At 40.7% G+C, this 15,621-nt stretch overlaps 1 protein-coding gene across 3 annotated transcripts; it reads left to right on the forward strand.

Annotated features, from left to right (window-relative positions):
- Nucleotides 1-9,497: 9,497 nt before the first annotated feature.
- sp8b (sp8 transcription factor b) lies at nt 9,498-14,653 on the forward strand. Of its 3 annotated transcripts, none has more exons than XM_061050771.1 (2): nt 9,498-9,588; nt 12,291-14,653. In XM_061050771.1, exon 2 carries the CDS (start codon nt 12,324-12,326, stop codon nt 13,629-13,631), a length of 1,308 nt encoding a protein of 435 aa, XP_060906754.1. In that variant the 5' UTR covers nt 9,498-9,588; nt 12,291-12,323; the 3' UTR covers nt 13,632-14,653. The 3 variants fall into 3 exon arrangements, with proteins under 3 accessions (XP_060906754.1, XP_060906752.1, XP_060906753.1); XM_061050769.1 differs by lacking the exon at nt 9,498-9,588 and adding an exon at nt 11,680-11,813; XM_061050770.1 differs by lacking the exon at nt 9,498-9,588 and adding an exon at nt 11,896-12,085.
- The last annotated feature ends 968 nt before the right edge of the window (nt 14,654-15,621 follow it).

Genomic DNA, 15,621 nt, shown 5'->3' on the forward strand with positions numbered 1-15,621 from the left:
TAGATGCAAGTGTCTCCATTGACTGACTGGAGAGAACAATCATTAAAATGCATAACCATTGTTCTGAATCACAGGCCGGGACAATCAGATAATGCAAGGAGACAAGGGATGATGCCTGCACAGACACATGCCTTTACTGCACCCTTAATCTAATTAAAGTAAATAAACTTATAACTGATCCTCGCCGTGACAAAACGCTGCTGAGGAAGCTAATTTGCTTCCTTGTTGTGGTTCCAGAAACAGATAATACTGTTTTATTACACAAAAGGTCACCAGGGAAATTAACTTCTGGGCCAGCAAATAAAAGAAAAGGCCCGGGCACTCAGAATAACAAGTACACACTGATTACATTCAATCATGACAGTCCCAGTTGGATAGGACTCTGACCTTTCTGCCGTCTTGTCAGGGAATAAGATATGTAAACGCAGCATGGGCTGCTAACACTGGGCCAGCTCTATGTTGTATTGTGGAAACAATCTAGGCAGGCAGCCACTACAGGGCAGATTTTTCAGGTTATCCGTTTGAAAGGAGTTTAATTTTAACAGTTAAATAGAGATTCATTGCTTTTTTCAGACCCGGAGAGCATTAAATTGGATAAAGAGCACTCCGCTGAATTCTCAATGAGTGAACAAAAAGTTTGAGCTTCTTTGTCTCCAGTTTAATACAACAAAAGCCTCGGGTATTATTAGTTACCCTCCATTAATTGAGACAATTCATGTTTTTTCATGTTTACCTTCAATCGACAAACCAGCAATCATGGGATGATTATCGTAACTCATTTCTGCTGTTATTTATTTCACTTTCTCCCCCAAACACCCAGCTGGATGTTTCTTTTATTGTACACTTTCATTTCATTTCGTCCCTCTTCTGCCCGTGCAGTTAGTCACTGTCTCCCTCTCCCTCCATGATTGATGTTTACAGGTCATAGCAATACTCTTAACTCATTAGTTAGAAAGGGAAAGATGGGAGCACTTGCTGGAGTGAGATATTGCCGTGGAACAGAGGGAGCTATTTCAACAGCAGAGACAGAGAAACTTAGCGTCAGTGTGATAATAGCTCCTGAACTATTGCATGTTTCAATCAATGCAGACAGAAGTAAATAAAAAGCAGAGGGGAAGATTCAGCGGCATCGATCCCAGGCCAACACAGACCTTGCTGACAATCTATGGTCTGGGCCAGTAATGCTCCCAGTCATCCACAAAATCAATGAAACTCATCCTTTCAATAGCATCCAATTATTAGCACAAAGTAAAGGCAGCCGTCCACGATAAATCACAAAACTTTATTGAAGAGCAACAAAGACAAGATAAATGCTAATTGGAATGTGAATTATGTGAAATACTAGCAAAAACACTATTATTATTCTCCGTATGTGTGTGTTTTGCATATACAATAAAGGGACTATAGATTGCATTCTGCTGTTCATTCAGGAACATTTTAACTTAAATGTTATGGAGGTAAAAACAGTAGATGAGCATTTGTTGTTAAGTATAACATTCAAACTGTAACACTTGTGTTGTTTTAAGCCTGCGTAGCACACAGGAAATGACACAGCTCACACGCATATAAGGAAGGTGCATGGATGGATTATTAAAAGGCCACAAAGTTAAAGCCCCTCAATTAAAATGAGATTAAGTATTACAAAATGTATTAATTGTAAACAAACATTTGAAGTATTTAAAGCATGAGTCACAACTCTCTCTGTCAGTGTTTTATAATCACACTATTGGATCATTATTGTGTCGTTTGCAGTTGGTTGAGGGAAAGTCATTTTTAACTGATTACTGTAATGTTGGATTCTTTAATCCATAATAATGCCTTACATTGTATAAATGGGTTTATACTGTGGCTGGACCTCGTTCTAAAAAGTAAATACAAAGTGGGATAAAAGTTAAGTACATGTAACTCGTAATTATGCCTAAGCACAGAAGGTGATTGGCTACATTTATTTACTGAGGTGTTCAGCTTCTTGACTGAGGTGGTGGCATGTTGAGACCTGAAATTCAAACAAATCTGGAAGGGAAGTTTTGGATGTATTAGTCAATGTGTTGAGCTGTCTGTCTCTGACAGTCTGCTTTCACCTCAATACAAAGGAAGTGAATTGAATAGCAATGGCAATTTTAAAAAATAAAACAGTAATTTTTCATTTGGCAAAGTAATGCACAAGGACTTCCTTCGGACAACTTTAATTGGACCCACAAAATACCCCACTCTCCCATTTCAAACTGTTGACGGTGTCCTCTGTGGGTTATCTGGAGTAAGAAGGGGAATCAGAAGAGATGCTGCTGTTGATTTTTAACAAAATACTTTCATTCAATTCTATAACCTTTGACTGGCTGCCCAAAAAAGTGTCCCTAAGAATTTGACATATTGGACAAAAAATATCCACGTGAGGATAAGGATGAAGGAAAGTGATAAAATGTAATCCTTTCTTGTAACTTTAGAAGCTGAAGGTGTAACTTTTCATCAATGTCATGTCATGTCATCAATGATCCATGACTCTCAAGAAATGTGTTCAAGCCAAACATGAGAATAAATAAATAAATAATTTAAAAAATCGTTTTGCTATATTTTGTGCAAAATGAGCTTTAACATGGACATGATCATCTCCGTGTGAACTTCTCAGTGTGGGTCATTATTTTCTGCACGTGCTCAGTTTGGTTAACATTAGGTGAGATTGTATCCAATGTTCCCCTCTGCTGGCCCCCGAGTAATAACCATTAATTTCTCATCATAGTTTGTGTTAATTAAAAAAGCTACATGTTTAATTGCCGTTAAATGTAATGATGTTAGATCTCATGTTCCACTGATCAGCAGCTCGTTACTCAGACTTGCTGGTTTAATCAGATAGAGAAGACGACTTGCCTGTAATTATTTGCTCCGTTTCATCATTTCATCTGACTGAGACATCTCCTCGCACGCAGCTCCAGCTTAAAACATGTCTTTACAATGATTTTATTGTAATGTTATTTATGGTTTACATGTACTTTTTTATTTATTGTTTATATTGGATTATCAATGTGCTCAGTGATATAATAATGGACTAAGTGTGGTAGGAAAGGCAGCTACAAATTAAGTTAGCAAAGATTTTCATTACACCCAAAGTCACACGCCCACAATTCATGTTCATGGTGGAGAAAAATATGACGCCATTCTCCAATTATCACTAGTTTCACAGTAAACAACTGAACAGTCATTAAAAAAAACACTAAACTATAGATATCAAGTCTTCTTACTGTACCAGTTCCCATAAATGAGTCATAATCGGTTTTCTTGCTATGCGGAGCTCACTCAGACTAAGAAAGTTTTACATGCAATAGAAAACATGACCTGCCATCCTTCCAAAGCAGCCTCCCAGGGCAGTTTTATTCATTGAAATTCAGTCCCCATAGAGTTAAAAAGCAAATGTTGTGAAATTGTTCACTATGACGGTTAAACGTATGTGAAGCATCTAAAAAAGTGAACATCATGGGTACTACAACTGTTCTTCACATGTTAGGATTCTGCTCTGTCCAGCAGCTCATTGACACTTTAACAGTATATGGTAACCATGCACACAAGTCAAACATCCCCCCGCCTCCATCCAAAAAAAGGCTTCTGGAGATGTCACCATTCATAACAGAAAGCTGTCAATCATACTTTTCTCATTTGCTTAAAAAAAAAAAAGAAAAAAAAAGTCAATGTCAGTGACAGAACCTACATGCTCCAAAAGTGAACTCCCTAACAGAGGGGAAGAATCTTATATATGAGTCCTGAATGCAAAATCCCAAACAGGGATCAAATGTATGTATATATGTACATTTCTTATAGTCACATGACTAAATATGACGTCTCTGCAGTATTTAAGAAGACATCCTAACCAGACGTCTCCCAGACCCCCTCGACACTCTGACATAAAGAGGCTTCTCACCCTGCTTTGTTGGACGAGGAGCTGCTGCTTGGTGGAGCACACTTGCTTGCACTACGGAGGGGAAGAAAATCTGATTAAACAATTAGTGTCAATTAGCCCCGACCAAATCATTCTCCAAACAATTGGTCTCTAGTGCCCGGCTTAATTACAGGCGACTTTCAGCTCCTTATCACCAGCCCTGTCGCCCGTGATTCATGTCCGACTCACGCCTGTCCCTCAAGCACCATCAATTATCCACCAGTAAACAAATCCACCAGGCAAAAAAAAAAAAAAACTACACACAGCTCAAGGATCCAGGCCTGATTAGCATAGCACCATGTACGCTCCTCAGCTGCTGTGATACTATAAGTGATCAACTGTGTACAGTCTTGCAAACTCTAGCATGTTTACATCTTGAATATTTATTCTGGTGTCCAAAGAGTGCTCTGCCTTTGTCAGTACACTAAACAAAATACAACGTACATAAGCTTAAGGAGATGACGATCAGCATGAGAACAGTCCGTATTGAAGTCAGATTTGATATAGAATTATTATATTTTTGTAAGAAAATGTCCTCATCTGTAGGTAAGACCCTGAAGAATGCTTGTTGATTTTAAACTGGTGTCAGAACAATAGAGAAGATAAAAAAAAAACTGCTTTTGGAAATGGATTTTGAAATAAAATGATTTTTGTTTTAGAAGAATTCATTCTGCAGGAGGTAGACTACTTGCATATGAGTTAAACTATGCCTGGCTATTTATTGAATTATTTATTCATAAAATGCGAGTTTCATGCCAGTCTCCAGAGAGATATGATGTAGGGTTAACTATGACAACAGGAATTTTGAAATTTGATGGTGCAAACACAACACCCTACAACCACGATCACGTCTCAAAATATGAGGTCAGAGCTCCTGATTTAAACACACAAAAACCAGCACATAAACTGCCAACGTACACAACACACAAAAGGTGTGAAGGGGAGCGACAGCAGGCGCAATGACATGTTAAATTACCCCGGTGATGTATAGCTTAATGAACCCCTTGTGTTGATCACGCTCCACATTAATCAACAGCCATGAACAGATTCCCTTATTTTCTCAATGCTGCCTTGATAAACTGCAATTTCATTTAACCTTGGACAGCAACTTTAATAGCTTCCACAGGACAACTGTCAATACTTCCCTGGGTATACAGTGATTAAATTGCAAGGCGAGAAGTGTGTCTCAGTTTCCTCCTCGTGCTCATCCTGCATCTCCCTCTCCTCACCCCCCAACCGCCTCCTTTGCTTCAAATCACAATTTGTACTTTCACACTTGCACAGTCCACACTTAAAGACCAAAGTCAAAACACACACATCTGGACTCCAATGTGCAACCACATTATGTGCTATGTTGTGTTTTGGTTTTCTTTTGACACTGCAATTAATTTACAATAAAAGCAACAAAATGTAGACTGATATTAATGCATTTTATCAGAAGAATAACCTGTTGATCCTTTCTATACGTTTGCTTTTATGAGTTGTAAAAGCCTTGATTGGTATCTTTTACTCTCTGTCTGTTGTTCATTCAGTAAAGAAAAAAACCTGCATACCCCTACGCTTTAAACGAGCCTAAACTGTTACTTGACAAGGTAGATATTTTTAAAACTTAAGAAGCTACATTCCCACCATATTTAGATGTATTTTCAGAGTTTGCTTGTTGTCCCTGAGCTCCTGTCTTGACGGGATAAAACAAGCCAGCTGACAGGCAGTGACCTGAGGCCTGTCATAATGATTTTCTGTGATATCCTCCACCCTTGTCAATTTAGCATAAATTACCAGCCGTGAAAGACCTGCTGGCTGATTAAAACCAATTGTCTGGGTAAGGAAGGACAAGGCAACCTCTTTATTATATGATAAACTAAGTTAATGGAAGACGACAATCTCCCCTCTGGGAAATCGGACTGACTCTTAATTAAAGCATTGTGTTTTCTCAGCTGGATAGACAGGCCGACATGCTCTTGAATGAAACTTTTAGGATAATGTGATAAACTGGGGATAAAAGAATATATCCAAAGTTATTCCTCTGTGGGAATTTCTTACGAGAGTGAAAAAAGGAGGAGGGAAAAAAGGATCACATATTTGTGCATCTAGTGAATGAAATCAATGCCAATCGGATGAACCTCACTCTCCACAAATGATGCAACATTGTGTTTTTCAACAGATTTGTTTATCAAAAACACATACGTGACACTTGGTAATTAAACTTGATCTCAGAACACATTATCACCTTTGGAGAACATGTTTCATTATCACATCCACAGCTGACAAGACTCCAAGTTGTTTGCCACAGATTTAGCAGGAGAGAGTTGGTGTTTTGGTTTTTTTTTGGAGGCAGGGAACGCTACGAGTTTGTCCTACAATGCGATGCAATGACATAACTGAAAAAGCAAACATTTCTCCGTCCTACGCCTCTCGTCGGCTTCCTCCACCCACACTTGAGAGGTGACAGGCGTGCACTCGGACTTCCATTATTATCCAACACAGCAAGAATGCCTCGAGGAGGATAATTACTGAAACTTGAAGAGCCGGGGCTAATCCTAAGTACTTTACTTTGTATGACTGGCTCGCCCGCCTGTCTCTTAGACTGCCGCTCACACTGACAAAGTGCAATGTTGGGCTCAGGGAAAGTCAATAAGAAGACCTCATGGCCCACAAATGTAGCAGGCGAGCTAAATGGTGGCAAGATACACTGATATGTGTGTTTATCATAAGCAGAGTATGTTTGTAACGCTGTGATCTATCACCTAAGTAAGAGACAGAGTGGCTGGGAAGAACACATCTTAACAACAAAAAAGACAAAAACAAAAGGGCCTAAATCAGAGGTTCTCAAACCCATACAGCAGGACCCCCATATAGCATTAGCCTCTGGCGGCATCCCCACTCTTGCAAGATATCTTAAACTCCTTGTATATTATGACGGCATACATCAAATATTAAACAGATCACTACTGGACATATATGCTTGTTTTTTTGTTCCCTTTACCGCCCTTTTCCCTCCAAGTTTCAGAAACCCCCCCTAGCACCCCTGGTGACCCCCACTTTGTTAAAAATAAAAAGTCTCATCTTCAAATATTTAGACCAGTGTTTTCTAAAGTAGACAGACTTTTTGGGTGAAAAGACACCACTATATTACTTAAAATCCTGGTCACTATTATGTTCCTGTTGCTGCTGTCTGTCGTGCTTTGACTGACAGGTGCAGAGACGGATCATTAGCACCCTGTCTTGACAGATTTGTGTGACAAGACCCATCACATGACACCCACTGCCATTCTGAAAATGTTCGTTATTTAACATATAATTATCTTAATATAGGGAGGCAAATCATGCCCGTTCACATTACCATTTACATTGTAAACCAACAACATGGAAACTGGGAACAAAGAAGCCAGGTTGTTAAAAATAATAAGCAACTTTAAATCAAAGCTTTTGAACAGCCTCACCAGGTCGTTTTATCATTCATTTTTCATGTGAATGAGTAAAAATATATATGCAGAAGGCTTCTTGTTTTGGTTTTCCCTTCCAATAGACACAAATTGAAAAGCAAAAGACTTTTCTTTTTTTTTGCTGTCTCCCTCCATTCATCTGAGGAGGAACCAGAGGCTCCTGTCTTGCCACACAAAGCCAGGAACAGCTGGCTGATCGATACCCGACAAAAGGCTCAGAGGTTAGAGTAGTCAAAAGATTGTTAACTAGCCATTTTATCTGCCAGACATTTATATCATTGTTTATGGTTCAGTGCACCCCTTTCGGTGCAGGTCATGCCGCACACCTGTGCTTGGACCACTTTCAGGGCCTCTTTGACCACTTTATATGACCTCATGGGCAAAAGAAAAAAATGACACATGATCTACATTTCAAAATAGAGGAATAGATGTGGTTGTTATTTGTTTTTCTTCAATATTTACACGACTGATATTCTTGTTAACACACTTTGCATCATTGCCAGCACCTCATTTGAAATATAAAAGTGTAATCTATATGGAGGTTGCAGAAGAGCATTTCTGTGTATTGTCGAGGTTGAGTGCCATGTGCAGGTGTGAAAGATGAGGGATCATCCTATATTTGCACATTCCTACATATGCATGCGTGTTTATGTTTGTGTGAAAATGAGTGTGGCTCTACCATGCATCCCAGCCGGCTAACACATGGCTCTGCTGCCATCGCTCTGGCTCATGTTGTGAGTGTCCCTGCAGGCTGGCAGAGAGGAGAGGAGAGGGGAGAGACCCTCTCTGCGGCTCACCCAGGCGAAGAGGGGCTTCCTGCACATCTTTTGTCACACCATTTGGGCCCTTGTGTCTGTGGCTGCCCTCGCTCTGCTCTGGACCCACTTGGCAGCTCAGGGTGCAGACGGACATCTGCTGTTTGCAACCTCCTGGTGAAGAGAGAAAACAACAAGCAACAGAGCCTGCTCTCCTTCTGCCCTGCACACTTTACTGCACAGAGAGGACTGTGACAATATTTGATGCAAAATATAACACTACAGTTATTTTCTTTTTGTTTCTAAAAGTGTCCTCTCTCCAAATTGCAACACTTCAATCTTTAAAAAAATAAGGCTGAAAAGAAACTGAAGAAATTTTGATTTAAGGTCCTTTTTGCAGGGCGACAGGACTCTTTTAAATTCAGGTTGAAGCCACAAGTGATTATCTTCCCTTTCCTTTTAGAAAATTATCTAATAGGAAGGCCCTCACATTATCGAGTTGCTTTGTAAACCTCCACATTAAAGTAGATTTCTGCATCTCTGGTTTTGACTCCTTTCTGCTGGTTCTCTAAGCGCAGTGATTCTGCAGCACGCAATATTGAGCACACTTTGTTCCTGCTCAGCGGCCCAGAATAACTCGGTCATTATGGTGTGGAAAGGGACAGGTTTTGAGTTTGATTTCATGATGGTAATATAGCCCCTGTGCGTAGGAGAAAGAAAGCCTTCAATGGGGACATCTGTTCAATGCGGGCTTACAGTTACAGCCGCGCGTTAAAGAACAACCTGTGCGCCCCATATGAACTAACACCGACCCTCTAATATGCTGAAAGCAACAGGAAAAAAAAAATAAAGCGTTTTTTTTTTTTTTTTTTTTGTGTAGCGCGCTAAAAATAAATTAGACTATTGAATTTTTAACTTGCACGTGGATTAAATAACTCATATAGCCCCGGCAGGAAGACGTTTCCTGTCGAGGAGTTATCACACTGACCTCTGACATCGGTCTTGCTGGGATGATCACTTGGTAATTTGTCACCAGAGGCCAACATGTCCCTTGTATGTTCCTTGTAGCTGCAGCTCAAACCTTGCTCTCCAAATGCGTAAAATCAGATACGCAGAATATTTTGAATGGTCACAATATAGGAGACAAATGTAAGGGGAAAACCAGTTTTGCGCACAGATATTACCAAAAAAAATATGCTGGTAGCCTATATGAACCTGAATGATAAATAACAACAATATCTGCACATGTATGTATGTACCTGTAAGGTGCTTTGGTGCAAGCAGAGGAAATAGAAGTGAGACGATTTTCCCCCCAAGTAATACCTAATTGAATATCAAGTGTTACATATCTCCTGCCCGGTGCACAGTCACACCGGCAGCAGGAGATGTTGTGTTTTCCTCTGCAGAGAGCAAACGTCGAGGGTCAATCAATGAAAGCAGTGCGGAGCGGAGCAGCACGGTACGTAGGTTTTATTCTACTTATTACTTTGTCACATTTTTATTCGCCTTTAAACGTACCTTTTAGACGTTTTTCACAGGTTGCTAAGATTGATCGACGGGTTTGTTTGATTTGTTGGTTTGACGGGAATAAAAAAAAAAATGAGCGAGCAGAAAACAGATCGATATGAGTTTCTTTCTTATCTCCAACGTCAATAAGGCAAGTGTGTGTGTGTGTTGTTTTGTCCGATTATCTAAAATCTGTCCTTGCTTAAAATAAAAAAAATGTCTTATCTTTACCCATCATGGTCTTTTTAATTAATTAAATAGACACTTTACGCGTGAGTTTATAGCAAGAGTAATTATTTAAAGTTAAGATTGACATTTATTCATTAATAAAATTATTATCCGGAAATTGTTTAAATTCTCTACAAATGTTAGATGACATTTGCCACTATAAATAACAGACATGCTATAAATTAAACATTAAAATAAGTGCATTTATTGCTGCATCTTTTTTGGAGTTTTTTCCCCCTATGTGAAACATTTTGAATAATTTTTGGCCTGTTTTAGTTTTTCCTGCCCCTTCATTTTTTTACAACTGAAGGTAAAGCGGTGTAAATTAATCCAAAAAGCTGTTGTCCAATCCTAGAAACACAAGAATTAATCAGAGAGTCCATCTATCACGCTGTGTAATAAAGGAAGCGACATGGGTTAGGCAGATGATGTGATGAATAATCCCTGGTCGTTTTAATTAACTTTTCCCTGTCCTGTAATGACCAAGCTGGTCAACAGAGCCGGTCAATAAGCATGTTAATATCAAACAAATAAAAGTGCGGATGATTAAAAACCTCCTGCGTTATTAAATTTGAAATTCAAATGAAATTTATGCCTTCGGTGCACACTGCATGCTAATAGCGCCCACAGAGAGTCCCAGGGTTCAACGCGCGTTTAGCCCACAAGTTCTTATTATGTAACATCAGCTTTCCCTATACATTTAACTAAATGTCAGTGTGCAAAGTGAGGAACCTATTCAATATAACCAGCTTTTATTAAAGTTAATCTGACACAATAAATTTTCTCTGTTAACCTAACGCAACAGTGCCAATAGGCCCAACCCATCTGTCGCGATATTCCTTCTTTTATCCTGTTTTTTTTTATTTGGGGCAAAAAATAAACCACATTCTTTGCCTCTCATCGTCTTCTTCGTCGTCTGCTGCTTTTAAGAGCATCATAAAATGACTCATCCTCCAACGGAATGCTCCATCTGCCAGTTTTAATCAAAACAGTTGAAGATAATTGAGCACAATTACAGTAATGTGAAAGTTTGAGACGGTGTAATATAGGTCCACTATAGCAGAACAAGGCCACCTTTGTGTCTTCGTGTGTTAGTTTGTGTATATTAACTTTGAATAAGTTTAAAACGTGGAAAAATCAGGCGGGGGAGATACACGCCAGAGCCAAAAGAAGTTAGAAAGAGGAAGATGAAAAGATAGGGTAAAGAAAGAAGAAAGAAAAAATGCCAGACACAATGGGACGCTTTTAGAAAAGAGAACACTTGGTCAGCTTGCAAGTGCAGGAAGGAGTAGTCAGAGTTGAATCATCAAACTCATCAACAAGTGTAAACTTGAAAGAATTAATGCAACCTGTTTGGTCTAAAACAGTGATATAGTAGGTTCATTTTAAATGGGACACAAATGTTCTTTAGGCCTACACATTTTTTTTTTACTTGTTTGTGTTCCTTTTAGTGTGGGTCACAGTTTAGTGACCTTCTCTAGCCTATCTAGGCCTCCTTCAATCTAACACAGCTCATCGTCCTGCTTCTTCAGATTTATGGAACGTGATTTTCTGTAAAAAAAAAAAAAAATTCAATAAGTGGACCCCTAATTCCTCCTTCCTAATTCACCCTCATTTAACTTTACCTTCCTTCCGCTGTCTTTTCTTATGGAGGGGGCGGCGGGGGGTGGGGGGGGGGGGGGGTGGAGGAAGGTGGAGAGCTGTCTGAGGGCGCTCTATTGATGACCTCACGGTGGTTTGTGTGGCAGTGCGGCGGGACGAGGCCGCTGATTGGTCGCCCGTGTCACAGCGGCACTTCAAAGCCCGGAGAGGAGCCTACAATTGTGGAAGAATGGGCGGAACACATCATTGTATTGCACACCTCTAAAAAAACAGTGCTCTGATTCATAAATATAAAAAGATCCTCTGAGGAGGGCACTGTTTTGTGTGATGGCAACTTCACTTCTAGGGGTGAGTCGAAAGGACTTTCTTGCTGGTTTAATTAGTTCTTGTCATTGTCCGGCGGAGGGGGATTAAACTTACAGCAGGCAGTAGAGGCAGTGCGTCGGTTATATATTCAGGAAAGCGGTTTGGTGCGGGAAAGCTCTGGCTGTGTAAACAGGATAAAAGTTTTTTTTTGCTGGTGCTCAAAACAAACGCATGTTTTCCTCGTTGTCCTGTTTGGCATGCATTTGTAAGCGCTGGTGTGTTGAATTTCAATCGTCTACTTTCTGTTTGTCCAGGTAGGAGGCGATTAGAATTTATGCATGATTTTAAAAACTTTTCAAAAAAAACATTAACAAAAAGCTCATCAAGCTCAATATGAGAAATCCTAACTAACGCAGTCTCTTTTGAGGTGAAACTTTGTAGAGGAGTAGCCTATCTGCACTGAACCTGTTTAACTTGTCAGACTGATCACTATCTCACTGCTTTTCTTGTCTCTTTCAGGAGGAGCCGAGGTTAGGATCGACTCCTTTAGCCATGCTAGCTGCAACATGCAACAAAATTGGGAGTCCGAGCCCCTCACCGTCCACTATTTCGGATAATTCCTCGTCTTTTGGAAAAGGCTTCCACCCTTGGAAAAGAGCAGCCGCAGCGAGCAGCTGCAGCCTCGGATCCGGCCTGTCCGGTTTCGGGGTGTCCCGTAATGGATCCGGCATCTCGGACTCTTTCGGCACCAACAGCTCCAATGGATCCAGCGCCTTTTCTCTCACGTCCGGTGCCTCGTCTAGTCCACACTTTGGAAACGACTACTCTGTTTTCCAGGCGTCGGTCTCGAGCAGCTCTCAGGAGTCCAGCCATCAGCCGGTATTCATCTCGAAGGTGCACACCTCAGTGGACAGTCTTCAGGGCATCTATCCGAGGATGAGCGTGGCGCACCCATACGAGTCCTGGTTCAAATCGTCTCATCCCGGGATCCCCACAGGAGAGGTCGGAACCACCGGAGCGTCCGCATGGTGGGACGTGGGGGCGGGATGGATTGACGTTCAGAACCCTAACGGATCAGCACTACAGACGTCCTTACACTCCGGTGGGCTGCAGACCTCCCTGCACTCTCCTCTGGGCGGATATAATTCTGATTACTCCAGTTTAAGTCACTCTGCTTTCAGCACGAGCCCCTCTCCTCACCTGTTGACAACCGGCCAGCATCTGATGGACGGTTTCAAACCGGTGTTATCTTCTTATCCGGACACGAGCCCCTCTCCGTTAGCCGGGGCAGGGGGGACTATGCTCTCCGGGGCTCCACCTGCGTCTTTAGCGGGGTCTCCGAGGTCATCTGCCCGCCGGTACTCAGGCAGAGCAACGTGCGACTGTCCGAACTGCCAGGAGGCGGAGAGACTGGGACCGGCGGGGGCGAGCCTCAGACGGAAAGGTCTCCACAGCTGTCATATCCCCGGCTGTGGGAAAGTTTACGGTAAAACGTCACACCTCAAGGCGCATTTGAGATGGCACACCGGTGAGAGACCGTTTGTTTGCAACTGGCTCTTTTGCGGGAAGAGATTCACGCGCTCCGACGAGCTCCAGCGACACTTACGCACGCACACCGGAGAGAAAAGGTTCGCATGTCCGGTGTGCAACAAGAGATTTATGCGGAGCGATCACCTGAGTAAACACGTAAAGACTCATAGTGCCGGGGGGTCCGCCGGCTCTGGCTCCGGGGGCAGCGGAGGAAAGAGAGGGAGTGATACCGACAGCGAGCACAGCGCACCTGGGAGCCCTCCGTGCCATTCCCCCGACCTGTTGCACCCACCTGAGTCAACCCAGGGAGTGGGCATGAACGGCCTCTAAAAAACAAAACAAAAAACTATACAACAACAACAACAACAGAGTGTCGCAATGTCCGAGCGGACATGAAAGTGGACATACTTCAGTGTATGCAAAGTGTTGTTACTCAACGAGAAATAGGCCTATTTCTTTGACCATTCCCATGTGTTTCAGACTATTTACAGATTTCTTAGCGGTACCATCACAATCTTCTCATTAATACATCTGGAAGTGTAATCAAGTTTTTTTGTACACACTGGGGCAGGGCACAACTTTTTATTTTGCAGTCTGATTTTGAAAACTTCCTTGATGTTTTATTTGCTAAAAGTGCAAAAACGGCTGTGAAAAAAAAAAATATGTAGGCCTGCAATGTGAGTTGTGCTGTCATACATGTTGTTCAAAACCAAACTGTGGCACTTTATTATCGAGCAGGAGATGTTGTTCATTTAGACGGGCTGCTCGGTAAGAACAAAATACCTGTAGAGTTGGTACGATAAGGGCTGGGATAGGTTCGTTATATCCGTCTGCTCATCAGCTGTAGGGTTAATTCACGTAATAATACTCACTCTACAGCATACAGTTTGTGCGCAGTCTGTAAGTTAACCAGCTGAGGTTACTTTGCAGCGAAAATGTGTTGTAAATACTGAGAAATGTAGGTTAGAATAATTACAGCCCCATGTAAAGGTGAGTAATGTATTTGTCCAGGAGACGATGATTTTGTATAGGTATTTCTAGCTGTATATGGACTCTAGTAAATATTTGAAATATACGATGAAATGTACTTTGATTTTTCTTTGACATGATATGAAATGTATTGTGGGGAGTTCTATTTAACCAACAGTTTTCTTGTATTTAGGGGTCTATCATTAGGCGCACTTTGAATTTATTTGTAAAAGGTTTTGGAAATCATTTACTGTTTACCCACTCGTTTTAATTTAAGCAAGCATGTTGTAAAGTGATTTTAATTTTACAATGATATTTTTGTTTTTCTCCTCCGAGAATGGCTTTTTCTGTGAGCCACTCAATAAAGTCAGTATGAATTCAGATCCGCCCATCGACTCACTTTGTCTCATTGTCGAGTCGATTAAATCTATTTTAACTCGGATGTGATAACATGGCCTAGAATGTATTATGTTATATTAAAACATTTTCCTAGGTGTGAGGCAATGCAGGTGTTGCGTTTTATGACCTCAGTGTAGCTGGTGTGTTCTCATGCCAGGAATGGCATGCATGCAACAATTAGGGCCTCCCTTACAAATGATTGTAATTCTTAAGAGAATTAAACGAATGCATTCTTGACTTAAATTTAGTCCGTTTTGTATTAATTTTAAACAGGCTTATCCAATTATTCCGGTTTCTAGTTTTCAGTTGAGTGTGAAATAGAAACTAAACCTCCTGAGGCCGAAATGAACACAGGTCAAACACGCGTCATGCTCTTAATCTAGCATTTTATTAGACTTCAACGATTGCGATATATAGGCTAGATATCACTAAAATGTATACCGTTTTCCTGAAGGTCCGTACTGTACTTTTTCTGTTTTGATTTGTCTATATTTTCTCATGTTTCAGAAACATTATTAAGATGTGTTTTTTCTTCTTTGTGATCAAACTTTCTTGCTCAGCGGACTTTGTCCAAAATTACGCACATTAGCCTTTTTTATTTAGATACAAATTGGTTTTAATAATACATTCAGGTTCAGTGTTAACACAATTGATATACCCACATTATGTTATTATATTATGGACCAATTTAAATACAATTCAAGGAAATAGTGGCGTTAAGTCTTGATTCCGGAGTTTAGTTATAGGGCTCAACATGATGTCAAGTTTGACTCCATTACTTTCCCTTCACATCACACACAATTATCAGCAAACTGGAACTTAAAATGGAGTTCCTTTTTTATTATTAAAAATTGGTTCACCTTTTTTTTGTAACAACTGAATTAACCTGAATTCTAACAATTCAGTCTGTTTTTCTGAATTTGCAAAAGCAACTTGGATTTTATATTTTCTG

Source organism: Labrus mixtus, chromosome 11 (genome assembly GCF_963584025.1).
Source record: "Labrus mixtus chromosome 11, fLabMix1.1, whole genome shotgun sequence".
NCBI lineage: Eukaryota > Metazoa > Chordata > Actinopteri > Labriformes > Labridae > Labrus > Labrus mixtus.